Source organism: Otolemur garnettii, unplaced genomic scaffold (genome assembly GCF_000181295.1).
Source record: "Otolemur garnettii isolate 467f Iridium unplaced genomic scaffold, OtoGar3 scaffold00191, whole genome shotgun sequence".
NCBI lineage: Eukaryota > Metazoa > Chordata > Mammalia > Primates > Galagidae > Otolemur > Otolemur garnettii.
In genome coordinates, this window is record NW_003852586.1 from 2,416,906 (window position 1) to 2,431,451 (window position 14,546).

Consider the following 14,546-nt stretch of genomic DNA (forward strand, 5'->3'; position numbering starts at 1 on the left):
CAGTTAGGAAATCCTCTTGATTGTCCTCTTTAGTATTCCTCCTTTTCTTATTTTACCAAGTGTTGTATATTGAGTTCTATTGAACTGAACGTTCAGTTTATTTGAAGTTGTTGAACATTGTTATTGTTCAGGGGTTGTAGACATTTATACTAGGGACAGACAGATTAAGTACTTGTTGTACAGTAGGTATTAGTATTGCCGGGGTTTTTAGGGGAGGAAGAGTAGGCACCGTGTATGTTCAGACAGTACACTGTCTGTTCAGGACACTGATTGTCTCCTTCAGTACCTTGACATATGTTAACTTACTCTGTGTCTTAAGAGAAGACTATCAGGAGTACTCCAACTGGTTGTTTTCAGGTGAGAATCTGGGCCCCCAAATGGTCAAATAGTCCTTTAAAAAGGGTTTTTAAAAAAAAATATTAAATCCTTGGAATTTTTAAAAACAGCGTTCAAACAATGGATTTATCAGCTATATTACTAATGTATAACTTTTAGATGGATTTGAATATTAGGTCTAAATAGAAATATTGTTTAATGAAGCTTTGTTTTAGAGCTGGTCTGTTGCACTGGCTCATTATGAGAAACATATATAGTTGTGGCATCTTAGTTATGAAACTGAACTTTGGAGATTTGAAATGATTTTTAAAAAGTCTGTATAGTTCTCTTTTAGGAATCAAAAAATCTTTTACTGTGAAGTGTTTTTGTTTTGGTGGGATCTCTTTCTCTTGCCCAGCCTGAAGTGCAGTGAGTGGCATAATCTTATCTTGTAGCTCACTGTAGCCTTCAAGTCCTAGACTCAAAACCTCTACATCCCAAGTAGAATGCCATCATAGATGGCAATTTTTTTTTCCCTTGCTTCCTAGCCTCAAGCGATCCTCTAGTGTCAGCCTCTCAAAGTGCTGGGATTATGGATGTGAGCCACTGTACCCAACTGTGAATTGTGCTATCACATAGAAATTAGGATTATTTTGGTAGCACACAAATTGTATGTTTATAGAATTTTGTTTAATCTGGTATTTGCTAGTCTTTATTCCTATGCCTTTGTTCATTTTACTATTAATATTCCTTGCTGCTGTCAATTACTGTGAAGTATTGAATGTACACATATCCCTCTGTAGATATCAATAATGTTTCAGGATAAAGAAAGTGATTTAAAACATCTATTAAGGTAGTTTTAAAAAGTCAATTTAGGACTAGTAGATGTTACTTCATTTCTTAAAGAGGTAATTTTTTTTCTGAAAAAGATAATGCTTATGAGTATAGTCTTTAATGGCAATAACTTGTGAAAGTATTAAAATGTTTCCTTTCTTTATATATATGCAAAGTGTACTTTCTCAAGCCAAGTACAGTTCAGGTTAGCTTTCTAATCCAATACTGTAAAGGAAGCAGTTTAGGTTAGCTTTATAATCCAGTACTATAAGCATCAACATTGGCCTTATTAAACCAGTTTTGGGGTTTGTTTGCTTGTTTTTTTGAGACAGTCTCACTTGGTTGCCTTTGGTAGAGTGCTGTGGCTCACAGCAACCTCAACCTCTTGAGCTAAGCAAGTAGATTCTCTTGCCTTGGCCTCCCAGGTACATGTGACTATAGGTGCTTTCCACAAAGCCCAGCTATTTTTTTGAGATGAGGGTCTCTTGCTCAGGTTGGTCTTGAACTTGTGAGCTCAGGCAATCCACCTGCCTCAGCCTCCCAGGTGCTGGGATTACAGGAGTGAGCCACTACGCCTGGCCTCCAGTTTTTGGTTTTTACAAATGCACCTTATGTAACTAAAATCCTTACAGTTAAGTAAAACTAAGTATATGTGATAGCCTTAAAAACCTTCAGCACATAGTGACCCTTCTCCTAACAATAAGTGGAGTATGTGTTCTCTTTGAACCTGCATCCTTTTGTAATTACCTCTTAATAAGACTTGTGGTAGTGCAGAATTTCTGCCTGGACCTTCCTTTGTTGGGACCTATGCATTTAGAATCCTAATCCACCCTGTAAGAAGTCTTCCCACCCTTAAACTGCTCAATTGGCGGTGACTGCAGAGAGAGAAATATCTAAGGATCTCCAGCTCCTTTAAGTCTTCCCAGCCAGACTAGGGAATGAACAAGCCACCAGATGGTTTCAGCCCCATGCATTTTATCGCAGCCACATAAGGGACTCCAGTTGAGCCCCAGAACTATGAACCATATGAAAAGTAATTGTTATTGTTTTAAGCCACCAAGTTGTGGGGTGATAATGTAGCAGTAGATAGTATATATAATACTTGTTTTGTGAAAGACAAGTTATTTTTAAGAAAGGATTTGTTTTGTGTTCTGGACCAGATTTCTGTATATTATATAGCCTACTCAGTAAAAGGGTTCTGTATGTTATATATTTCTGTATAATGTGTATATTATATAGTAAAAGGGCAGGGTTTATTAGAGTCTGTTAGTGATAAGACAAGATTAAAGGTTAAAGAACTCTTTAGGAGATTCAAATATTAGTAAACACTTTCCTAAACACTGATCTTTGTATTCTTTTAACGCCTTTTTGTCAGAGGTGAAGAAATAAGAGCTTAGAAAGCCTGAGACTTCCCTAATAACCTTACTCTTATGCAATAACCTGCTTTTTCTCACCTCTGACTCTCCTTCTCCTTTATATTTCAGTAAATATATGTATAAACATTTTAGCCATGGAGAGAAGTAACTTAAAATTAGTGTGGACGTTTATAGCAGGGGTTGGGAAAACTGTAAGACCAGCTAGGCTTTGTGGGCCACAAGTTCACTGCCATATATTCTTTTTTATTTTTTTTAATCTCTTAAAAGTATAAAAGCCATTCTCAGAGGCCAAATAAAAACAGCCCATGGGCCATATTTATCCCACACGTTTTGGTTTGTCAATTTGTGATTCAACTGATCACCCAGCTTATTGGTGTCGATATGGGTAAGTGAGGGTGTTATAGTTGATCTTAAATATTTAAATAAATTTAAAACATTATAATGTTGGAAACATGGAACTTTCTAGTATACTAATTTGAAATTAATCTTCGTGCATATTGTCTTTTAGTATATTGTATTTGTCTCGTGTTCTTTATGCGTAAAGGTGTTCTTAATATTCCCAATCTAAAAAGTGTAGATTTAGAAAGCCAGATCTCTAGACAAATATCCCACTGTTATTAGAGAAACCTATTTGGTCAACTTAAATTTCTGTGGCTTTTTTTTTTTTTTATCTGCAAAGTAAATGGATGATAAAATGTGCCTTGTTTATTTCATATCATATGTATATATGATTCAGGTGATGGAGATAAAAGGTTAAAGTGGCAAGGTATTTTGTTAAGTAAGCATTGGTTAATATTTGTTGTCTTGCAGAAGTTTTGTTGATACTTTGTAGAACTGCAGTCAATATCTGAATTTGAATTAGTTAAAACTTTAAAGTAGTAATACCCTTCTTGTACAGACATCATGGTTTAAACATGTCTTTGAAATTTAAATTGATTTGAATATACTTGTGTAATTTGTTCATTCTGTATTTATTAAATTTAGCACATGTAAAGTATATAATTTAATATAAATATTCAGACTTTAGGGGTGATATTTCTAATTAAGATCTAGGGATTTTCTGAAAAGATTTATGTAGTACTATATTAACTTAATTGTCTATTTTATTGTGATAGTTTTAAATTTTTTCTTTTTTGTCTTATACAAACCTCTTTGATTCTGGTGAGTTGTGGTAGTTCATGCCTGTAATCCTAGTACTTTGAGAGGTCAAGAGGGAGGCATACTGTTTGAGGCCTGCAGTTTGAGACTAGTCTGGGCAACACAGCAAGACAACGTCTCTGCAAAAAATAAGATGTTAGCTAGGCTTGGTGGCAGGCACTTCTAGTCTAACTATTCAAGGGGGCTGAAGCAGGAAAATGGTTTGAACCCAAGGCTGCAGTGACTTCCCAAGACTGGGATTGTAAGCATGAGTCACCAAAACTGGTCACCATTCACATGTTTAGGGAATTTTGTCTTTAGTGAAAGCTTAAATCTGGAGGATGAGAGAAGGTTTGTTTGTTTGACATAAATATCAAAGTAACATTTTTAAAAATAAGTAAACAAAAATAAAAATGCAAAGAACAGATCATCAAGACAACCCAAAGAAATTGTTATGCCATTCCAGACATAATAATTTTAAAATAGCCTTTTAAAGTAGGAACTATGTTTGACTCCAAATATAGAGAGACAATGCTACCTTTTCTATTTCCTTTGTGACCTTAGTCTCTTTCGTGTGACCTATATCAACTGTTTTAGTTGTTAAGTCACTGATTTCCTACCCACTTTAGGGAAATTTGAATCCCATCTAACCTGTTTATAGGCCCCTTATTACTTAATAAATTTCGGTATACTTGGAGTGGGCATTACTTTTTGCTTGGATCCATATGTAATTGTTCTGTTCTCATCCATTTTTATTGACTTTATACTAACCTTTTGTTTTTTGTTTTTGAGACAGAGTCTCAGTATGTTACCATCTGTAGAGTGTTGTGGTATCACAGCTCACAGCAACCTCTAACTCTTGGGCTTAAGTGAGTCTCTTGCCTCAGCCTGCCAAGCACCTGGGGCAACAGGTGCCTGCCACAACACCTGGCTATTTTTTGGTTGTAGTTGTCATTGTGTTTGACAGGGCCAGGCTGGATTTGAACGCACCAGCTCCAGTGTATGTGGCTGGCACCCTAGCCTCTGTGCTACAGGCACTGAGCCTAAACTTACCCTTTATTACATCTTAAAATTGGAAAGACGTTTTTGATACTAGAATACCTTGTGCTTAAAACAAAAGCACATTACTTAAAAATTTATTTTTTGTAATTCTCTTTGGAGAAAATTTAAAAAGTCAATGTAAGATGGCATGTACCTAAGATTTATTTTTATCTTGACAGGGTGGGGGGGGTAAGGAAACAAAACTTTGCTGTTTACGTGATCCTTGAATGTCATTTTAGTACTAGTTGCCTTTTCTGAGCAATTTACACTTTTATAATCCGTATTTTGATTATATAGCACATCAGTGATTTTTTTTCTTTTAACACTTTATTTTGACATAATTTTAGATAAATAGAACAGGTATAAGAGTACAGAGAATTTTCTTTTACTCTTCAACCACATTCTGCAAATGTTAACGTTTCATCCCAGTCTTTTTTTTTTTATTCTTATTTAGTGTATGTATGGTATCTCTGTACACATACACATTTTTCTTTTTCCTGAACCAGTTGTTGGTTGCAGATATGGTATATCTTTGCCCCTAAATACTTACTTTCTTAAAAATAAGGACTTTTAAAAAATTTAACCATATACTATCAAAATCAGGAAATTAACATTGATACTGATTCTAATATACAAACCTTACGAAGATTTCACTAGTTTTTCAAAATATGTCTCAGATCATGGGTTGTATTCACTTGTCACATCCCTTTAGTCTCGTTTATTATAGAATAGCTTCTTAGTTCTTATGTCTCATGACAGTGATATGTTAGGGTACTCTTTAATTTGGGTTTGTCTGATGTTATTAGTGATGTCAACTTTGATTGCCTGGTTAAGCTGGCATTTGCCAGATTTCTGCCTTGTGAAATTACTAGATTTTCCTTTGTAATCTTATGGAAAGCACACATTTTGATAAGTATATATTTATAAATTTTACACATGTATTTCTATACTGATTTCATTGTACACATTTGAAAGCCATGGCAAGTTAGAAATTAAAAGTCAATAAAAATCCTTTCATGTACTCTAGTATTTCTTTTTACAGCTTACGGGATGTATGCTCATAGCTTGGAAGACTTCTGTATATGTTCTTTAACTTGTATTATTTTATAGAAGTAAGTCTTATGCCTTAATCTTGAAGTAAAAACTCATTGGGGCTTATGGCCTCACACTTAGTAATTACTTATTACATGATGCTGATTTTTTCCTATTAATTTTAAATTTTGTTTGCAGATGGAGAACTTAATGTTCTAGATGATATTTTGACTGAAGTTCCTGAACAGGATGATGAACTGTATAATCCAGAGAGTGAACAAGATAAAAACGAGAAAAAGGGTATGTAAGATTTCTACTATTTTTGTTAAAATGACTATAAATAGAGGAGATGCAGTTTTTTAAGAATGATACTTTTGTACTTGTTTTTTGAGGCAGTTAACCAAACATGTAACAAACTGTGTGTGTTTTGTTTTAATGTATGAAACTTCTTAAATATCTGGATTTATTCCAATAGTCAAAATTTATGTTTTCTATTAAGTGGAGTAAAAATATTTCTGAAGCCTTTTTGACGAAATAAGGCTTTATTCTCCCTGATGTATATTATCTGTTAATCTCAGGTGAAATAAATGGAATATTACAAAAACTTTGTGTCTTTTTAAATTTTATTTTAAAGGATCAAAAAGAAAAAGCGATCGAATGGAATCTACTGATACCAAGCGACAAAAGCCTTCTATCCATTCAAGACAATTGATTTCTAAGCCGTTGAGCTCATCTGTCAGCAATAACAAAAGAATAGTTAGTACAAAAGGAAAGTCAGTTACAGAATATAAAAATGAGGACTATCAAAGATCTGAAAGAAGCAAGCGTCTGGATGCTGATCGCAAAATTCGTCTATCAAGCAGTACTTCCAGAGAACCTTATAAGAATCAGCCTGAAAAATCTTGCCTGCGGAAAAGGGATCCTGAAAGGAGGACTAAGTCCCCTACACCAGATGGTTCTGAGGTAGTAAATGTTATTCCAGATATAGAACAGAAAGCAATTATTCTTAAGGCTTTAGAACTATTTTTCACTCTGACCTTTTCTGTTATATGACTGCTGATTCCCTTTTTCTTTAAACATCAGAGAATTGGGCTTGAATTGGATAGACGTGCAAGCAGATCCAGCCAGTCTTCTAAGGAAGAAGTGAACTCTGAAGAATATGGCTCTGACCGTGAGACAGGCACCAGTGGGTCTTCTGATGAGCAAGGCAACAACACTGAGAATGAGGAGGAAGGTGTGGAAGAAGATGTGGAGGAGGACGAAGAGGTAGAGGAAGATGCAGAGGAAGATGAAGAGGTGGATGAAGATGCGGAGGAGGAGGAGGAGGAAGAGGAGGAGGAGGAAGAAGAGGAGGAGGAGGAGGAGGAAGAGTATGAACAGGATGAGAGAGACCAGAAGGAGGAGGGGAATGACTATGACACTCGGAGTGAGGCCAGTGACTCTGGTTCTGAATCTGTTTCCTTCACAGATGGGTCTGTCAGATCTGGTTCAGGCACAGACGGATCAGGTACTACTCTTTATATAAAAGTTTGTCTCTGGGGGAAAAAAACTATTGGTTTTATTCTTGAAAACATTTAAATTATAAAATTTTGAGGAGATGGGGGCATATTAGTAGCATTGTCTTATAATCTTTTATAGTTAATTATATGCTGTTGAGTGTTGTAAATAAATTTGAATAATAATTTGCATAGTTCACTAAAGATGTTTCCCAGCTTCAAATTGATTGTGTTGTAAATGAACACTATTCCAGGCCTGGCACAGTGACTCATGCCTGTAATCCAGGCACTCTGGGAGGTGGGAGGATCCCTTGAGTTCAGGAGTTTGAGACCAGCCTGAACAAAAGTGAAAGCCCGTCTCTACTAAAAATAGAAAAATTAGCTGGGTGTCCTGGTGTGTGCCTGTAATTCCAGCTGCTCAGGAGGCTGAGGTAGGAGGATCACTTGAGCCCAGGAGTTTGAGGTTTATGTGAGCTACAGTGATGTAAGGGCACTCTACCCAGGGGACAGACTGAGACTTTGGACTCCAAAAAAAACACACACACAGGTCCAGTTGTTCATAAGTAAATGTATTTCAGATTTTAATGTTGTAAGTTCTTACATTATTATGCCAGTAAACAGCAGCTTGTTTAAACACTGGCATACTTGAAATATAGTTTCTTGAAATCTTCCCACTTACTAAAATATTTTCATAAGTAAAATGCCATTTGGCAGCAGAATCAAAACTAATTTTTCCCCATGGGAGCACATAATTTTGTAATTAAATTTTAACATTTAGTAAGTAGTACATTGTTAGTAATCATATTCCTGGTACAGTGTAGATGACAGAGCAGATGGCCAGTTTATTCTCCCATGATTGGCCACTGAAGTGCTTACAACCTTTTGTTCACTGGAGTTGTGGGTTTGGGAGTTGGCAAGTTTTTTGAGGGAGTTAAAAGAGTTCAATAGATAAATTGTTGGATTTAATGTAAAAATTAGAATCTTTACATCTGTGCCCCCATTGTGCTTTTTGCAAACTGATGGGGTATACCTTTAAAATTTATGACAACAGGGAACAAAAACTGCATTGGCAGTAAGCATTGGACTTTATTTGCTATGAAGGGTGAGTGAAACCACTGAGGGGGCCCTTTGTTACAGGTATCTTCTTTTTCTTGTCTGTTAGGAACGGTGTTTCTTGAACTTGAATATTTGTGTTGTGTAAGTTAAAGAGGACTTATTTACACAGATAGGAGCTGGAATAGTCTGTATTTTTAATAAGCGCCTAGATTAGATGACGGCCAGTGCTTGATGATGCTTTATTTTTGTGAAGATATTTCCAATTGAATGGTAGCCTTTATTTTTTCAATAAATTTGATACCAAAGCTGTGAACAGAAGTTATTGTTTTAAAAGAGATACCTAGAAAGAGGAGAATTCCTTATGTGGAATATGCATTGGGGTACTATGTTCAGTATGCTGGAAATTATTTTTTTCATATAGTAGTTTTTCTCTATACTGTGTGAGAGAAAAATGAGACAGATTTGGAGCTCTTTAATTAGGAGATGTCAGTTGCGGGGGGGTGGTGGTTGTTTTTGTTTTTAATAGAAATGAGATGTTCTGTCACCCAGGTTAGAGTACAGTGGTGCAATAATAGCTCAGTGCAGCCTCAAAGTCTTGGGTTCAGTAGTCCTCCTGCTTCAGCCTCTACAGTAGCTGGGACTACAGTTCTTGGAGCTCTTTAATTAGGAGATGTCAGTTTGGGGGGGTTGTTTTTGTTTTTAATAGAAATGAGATGTTCTGTCACCCAGGTTGGAGTACAGTGGTGCAATAATAGTTCAGGGCAGCCTCAAAGTCCTGGGTTCAGCAGTCCTCCTACCTCAACCTCTGCAATAGCTGGGACTACAGTCGATGGCTATCATACCTGGTTAAGTTTTTTTTTTTTTTTTTAATTCTTTGTAGAGGTGAAGCAAGGTCGCCCAGGCTGGTTCTGAATTCCTGGCCTCACGCAATCCCCTCAACTTGGCCTCCCAAAGTGTTATAATTACAGGTGCGAGCCACCACACCTGGCTGTGGAGACTGCTGCTGGCAGTCTTTAAATACCAGAGATTACAGTTTAGTTTCTGTCATGGCTGTTCTTTAGTTTCTGTTAGACTTTAGTTTGTTTTATGTTTTCCTCAGACTTCTTAGTAGCTTTGTTATAAAAGCAATGTTTTATGGTTGGTAAAACTTCATCAGATGACTTTCAGTTTTTTGTTTTTTTTTTTTGACTTGAGGGGAATAGTTGGGTGAGGGGGCTAAGAGAAGTGGGAGTTTACCAAAAATGGCAAAAAATTCTGTTAGATTTTGATACTAATGCTAGGTCTAGCATTGTACGAAGGCAGCTGGGCAGGGTCTTCTGCATCTATTTTGTCTGTTGTGTTGTCTCAGTGAGGGGTCTTTCCATACTTTGAACCATAAAATGTTATTTTTTAATAGCAACAAGAGAGGTATTATTTTTAGTGTGATCAATTCACAGTGCTTACACACCTGAAAGAAAATATCCATGGAAGAAAATTTAAAAGAAACATCAGAACTTTTGAAGAAAATGAAAACAAAAACGATTTAGATGCGTAGTCCCCTTTAATGAGTAGTAGTAAAATGTCTTTTTAACTCACTCAATAAGAACAGGGCTCAAAGGTTTGTTTTCTCAAGCCAGAGGACCAGAAGTCTGTGTCCATATTTTGCCAACCAGGAACCTAGACCCTGGCCAAGTTGCCTAGCCACCCTGTCAGCCAAAGTTTCTTCATCTGTAAATGAAAATATCTCATTAATTTGTTCTGAAAATTAAGGGAGAGAATTTATTTAAAGCTCTTTAAATAGTTGGCTGTTACAGTTTTTGAATAGTGTCATTAAAATAGAAATTGAGGGAGTAGGAGAGAGGTGAAGTTTGCATGAGGGCTGTGCAAAAACCAGGTGCAGGGTGACAAATTCTTGCTTAATTACTTGTTTTAGTTTCTATGTTGTGATATTTGAAAACTCTTGTGTGGATTCTTTTTAGATGAGAAAAAGAAGGAAAGGAAGAGAGCTAGAGGCATATCTCCAATTGTTTTTGATAGAAGTGGAAGTTCTGCGTCAGAGTCGTATGCAGGTATTTGCATTTTACTCTCACCAGTGATGGTATCTGACTGATGCTAACGTGATCTGCTCTAGAATGTGTGGAGGCTCTAGTTTAGTGTGACCTTGTTGATGTGCATTAGTACTGATTTTCGGCATGTTCAGTGTAATAATTCTAGAGGAAACTAAGCTTTTTCTTATTTTAATCCTGTTCTGTTACTGCTTAAGTGGAATTTTTACTTTTTTTTTCTTGGAAGATGATGATTCAGTGACTAGTTTTCTGAGTGGGAAATTGTTCAAATATATTTTTTAAAAATTCCAAACAACCCAAAAAGCAAAACACTCGTACACATTGAGAAGTATTTTTTTGTGTGTGTGGGTGCGTCAGTAGGAATAAATTGTCTTGAATGAGAATTTTATGTGACAAGACTGTAGAAATTTTGTCTTATCTCTATTAAAGCTCAATCTGAACAAATGTACTTTGGCTAAATACAGGTTCAGAAAAGAAGCATGAGAAATTATCATCTTCCGTTCGTGCTGTCCGAAAAGGTATCATTTAAATTTGAAATTGTTTCCATTGCATGCTGCATAAAGTCATTACTTTGCCTTATTAGTTCTCCATTAGTAGTTGGCTTTAATGTAGTAATGTTCTGATATATTAAATTAAGAAAAATAATACAATCTTCTGTAGAAAGCTCTATGTCCACTTCTTACTGCCTATCTTTTAGAGCCATACCAAACATTTCAGGGTATTTTAGTTTTTGGACAAAATGGGATGTGTGTATATAGATAAATAGCATAATAGTTCATTCTCTTTAAATATATATGATACAAATTGTGTAATACTTGTAGCTAGTTTCATTCTTTAGTATGGATCTGATATATCGGAACATCACTAGATGAGGTTCACCTTCTTCCAAAATGCTAGTTGTCTTTTTTTAACTTTACTTTATTACATGTTGTGGCTTAGCTTTCCAGGTCAGATGGGTGATTGTTGAGTTTTACAAGTTTAGCTGGGTTGTGGAGGGCTAATTTTACTTAGTATAATTTATATCCTTTTATGTGGTAATTGCTTGTGGTTAATCAGTTTGGATTTTTTTTTTTTCCAGATCAAACCAGTAAACTCAAATATGTCCTTCAGGATGCAAGATTTTTCCTCATAAAGAGTAACAACCATGAGAATGTGTCACTTGCCAAAGCTAAGGTATTAGCATCAGTTCTGTTGAAACCATCCTAACCTTAAAATTTTTAAATGGGAAAGTGGACTTAAGTTACTTTCAGTGACATGAGATACTGTACTTCTCATTGAAACTTTAAAGATCCACAGCCCAGTTGCCACTTAGAATTGGTGGAAACCTAATAGTAATTAAGTTTTCTTTTATTTCATATGTGGGTTTTAGGAATCAGAATATTCTTCGTTGAAGACTGTAATTTAACTTTATACTGTAAAAGATCTATTTCTGTAGATTTTGGTTCCATATTTCTTCAGATAGTAATTTATAGTGCTAACACTTTTAAGTTTCTTTAGTTAATCAGTTTTTGTTTTATGTTGATGTTGTTTCATGCTTTGAGATTTTTTTGGAAACATAAATCATTCCTGGAGAGTTTTTTTAGTTTGTTAGAAGTAAGATTACATGGGTTTGGAAGAAAAGACAGGAATTAGCTTACTGGCCCACCTCAGACCTTAAAAAAAGGATATGCCATTTTGTTCTAGGATGTTATAATACACTAATTTTCTATGTTTTCACTACAAGAATAAATTTGTGTTATAAAGCTATCATAATGTTTTTGCTAGTTTGGCTTAAATTGAGTAACTGTACAGTTTGATCATCAGAAAATTAAAACTAAAGTTAAATTTTTTCTGACCATTTCTGTCAGTATTTCTATTTCTAACTTAAGTCAAGGATTACCAGTAAAACTTGCCTAGCAGAGGGAAATAGTGAACCACATAGCCTGTGTAGTGGTAGCCTATTTTGTTATCCAAATGCAGTGTATTTAGGCAGAAGCACAGTGGCCTCTGTGTTCGTGGGTTCCATATCTTTAGATTCACTCCCAAACTTTACTTTAAACTGAAGTATAAATGGAAAAAATATAACAGTAAAATATATCAGAAACAAAATAGTTTGATAGCTTTATATATAGCATTTAATATTGTATGAGGGATTATAAGTATTCTAGAGATGAGTTAAAGTATCTGGGAGGATGTGCATGCGTTTCACACAAATACTATGCCTGTTGTATGAGGGACTGAGCCCTGGGGGTTTGGGTATCAAACAGAGGGGTCATAGGACCCTTCCTCCCCCCAGACACTGAGGGATGACTATAATAAAGATGTGGCTCATATGAACAGATTGGTGTGAGCTAAATCAACTAGAGCTTCTGCCTTATCTTACCATTACATCTTTTTAAATCTTTTATGAATGAAGAATTGGTTAAATTGCTTCAGAAATTAATAAATAACTGTGTTCTGGCTCTAGATAAAATACAGGCATCTTCAGCCAAACATACATGAAAATTTGAATTTAAATAGAAAAATTGTTTAAAAAGATAAAAATAAATAGAAACATAGCTAGTCTCTTGACAGAAATTCTTTATTTATGAGCTTACCAAAGCAGTAATTTTTTTAATTATTTGGTTAAGCACAGTTTCTCAGAAAGATATACATACACATTGGAATTCACCTTCAAACAGCATGTATTTACCATAGTAAATGATTGACTTTAAAATATAGCTAACTGCTTTTTTAAACAAATTTTTACTATATTGTCAGCTGACAATAAGATCTTTCTTCCTTACAGCTTACTGAAATTTGAAGTGCACTGTAATCTGTGTGTAGGCTGCTCTTTTGCAGACTTAAATGGAAACATGAGAGGTTTGCAGTTAATTTGTGATCTTTATGTTATTTGCATAGGGTGTATGGTCTACACTCCCTGTAAATGAAAAGAAATTAAATGCTGCTTTCAGATCTGCAAGGAGTGTCATCTTAATATTTTCTGTCAGAGAGAGTGGAAAATTTCAAGGTAAGAATAAAATAATTTGGACATATAAAAGCATTAATTATCTTAGCATCTGCATCTAATGTTGTGATACAATCCTGCAGGGTTTGCAAGGCTTTCTTCAGAGTCACACCATGGGGGGTCCCCCATACACTGGGTGCTCCCAGCTGGGATGAACGCCAAAATGCTAGGAGGTGTCTTCAAGATAGACTGGATCTGCAGGTAAATGACACATGTAGATAAAGTCCCCCACCCCCCTCCTTGAATGGGCTATAGTTGGGAATAATTTGTTAAAGTAAAAATAGCATCATATGCTTACCTTAATCTTGTACACTACCTTTGTAATTTAATACAGGGTGCAAAGGGCAAAGATTTACTTAACAAGAGTTTTGTCTGTTTCATTTGTTCTACATGTTAATAATATAGCAATAAATAAATTGGGTAATTGCTTAGAATGTTATCTGGCATATCTATGTGATTTTAGTGATTTAACGTGGCGGTCACTGTGGAATGGGAAAATAATTACTCTCACTTGGCTAACAGTTTTGGAGGTGATTAGTTGTGGTCAATTGATGTATTTTAAGGAGTTAGCAAAGTTTAGTTGATACTGAAATCTTCTGAAATTGGGCTAAGATTAAACTATGTTTATTGGAAGTCAAGACTTATTTTAAAAACAATTATTACAGCTATTTTTAGTTCCTTACCAAATTATTATATGTATAAAGCTAGTACATGGCATGCACAGATTTATTACCCTATAAAATTAATCTTAGTTAAGTATCTGAAAGGATATGGATACTTTGTGAGTTATAAGTTGGCTTGAATAGAGGAGCGCATGGAAAAGGGTGGAAACAAACCACTGACCCTGTGAGTTGGGATAGAGTTGCTTTTTTTGTTAAGCAGAGGGTTAGTAAAAGAGAAGAACAAAAGACAGAGATGAATGGTAATGAAGATCATGGGCAGGCCTGGCTTATGCTGTAGGAGAGTGAGGAGCTATGGAGATATTTGGGCAGTGGCAGTAGAAACTGGCACTGTCCTATAGCTCCATCCACAGTGAACCACGGCCTATAACACTGTTCACAAATGCTTTCCCTGTATGACAGTCTGTTCAGGGTAATAGCATGTTGTGCAGGTTTGTAGCCTAGATGTGCACTGTGCTGTGTCCTCCAGGTGTGTGTAAGTTTATTCTGGGATGTTTATGTAACAACCGAGTCACCTGAGGACGCCCTTCTCAGAGCGTTGGCCCCCA

At 35.6% G+C, this 14,546-nt stretch overlaps 1 protein-coding gene across 2 annotated transcripts in view; it reads left to right on the top strand.

Annotated features, from left to right (window-relative positions):
* Positions 1-14,546, top strand: part of YTHDC1 (YTH domain containing 1) — a 31,524-nt gene that overhangs the window by 2,480 nt on the left and 14,498 nt on the right. For both annotated transcript variants that reach the window (XM_012812161.2, XM_012812159.2), the window contains exons 2-9: positions 5,934-6,035; positions 6,370-6,698; positions 6,819-7,242; positions 10,246-10,335; positions 10,797-10,850; positions 11,411-11,505; positions 13,213-13,321; positions 13,402-13,519. In XM_012812161.2, the coding sequence (XP_012667615.1) occupies positions 5,934-6,035; positions 6,370-6,698; positions 6,819-7,242; positions 10,246-10,335; positions 10,797-10,850; positions 11,411-11,505; positions 13,213-13,321; positions 13,402-13,519 (1,321 nt within the window). The remainder of the gene's footprint in view (positions 1-5,933; positions 6,036-6,369; positions 6,699-6,818; positions 7,243-10,245; positions 10,336-10,796; positions 10,851-11,410; positions 11,506-13,212; positions 13,322-13,401; positions 13,520-14,546) is intronic.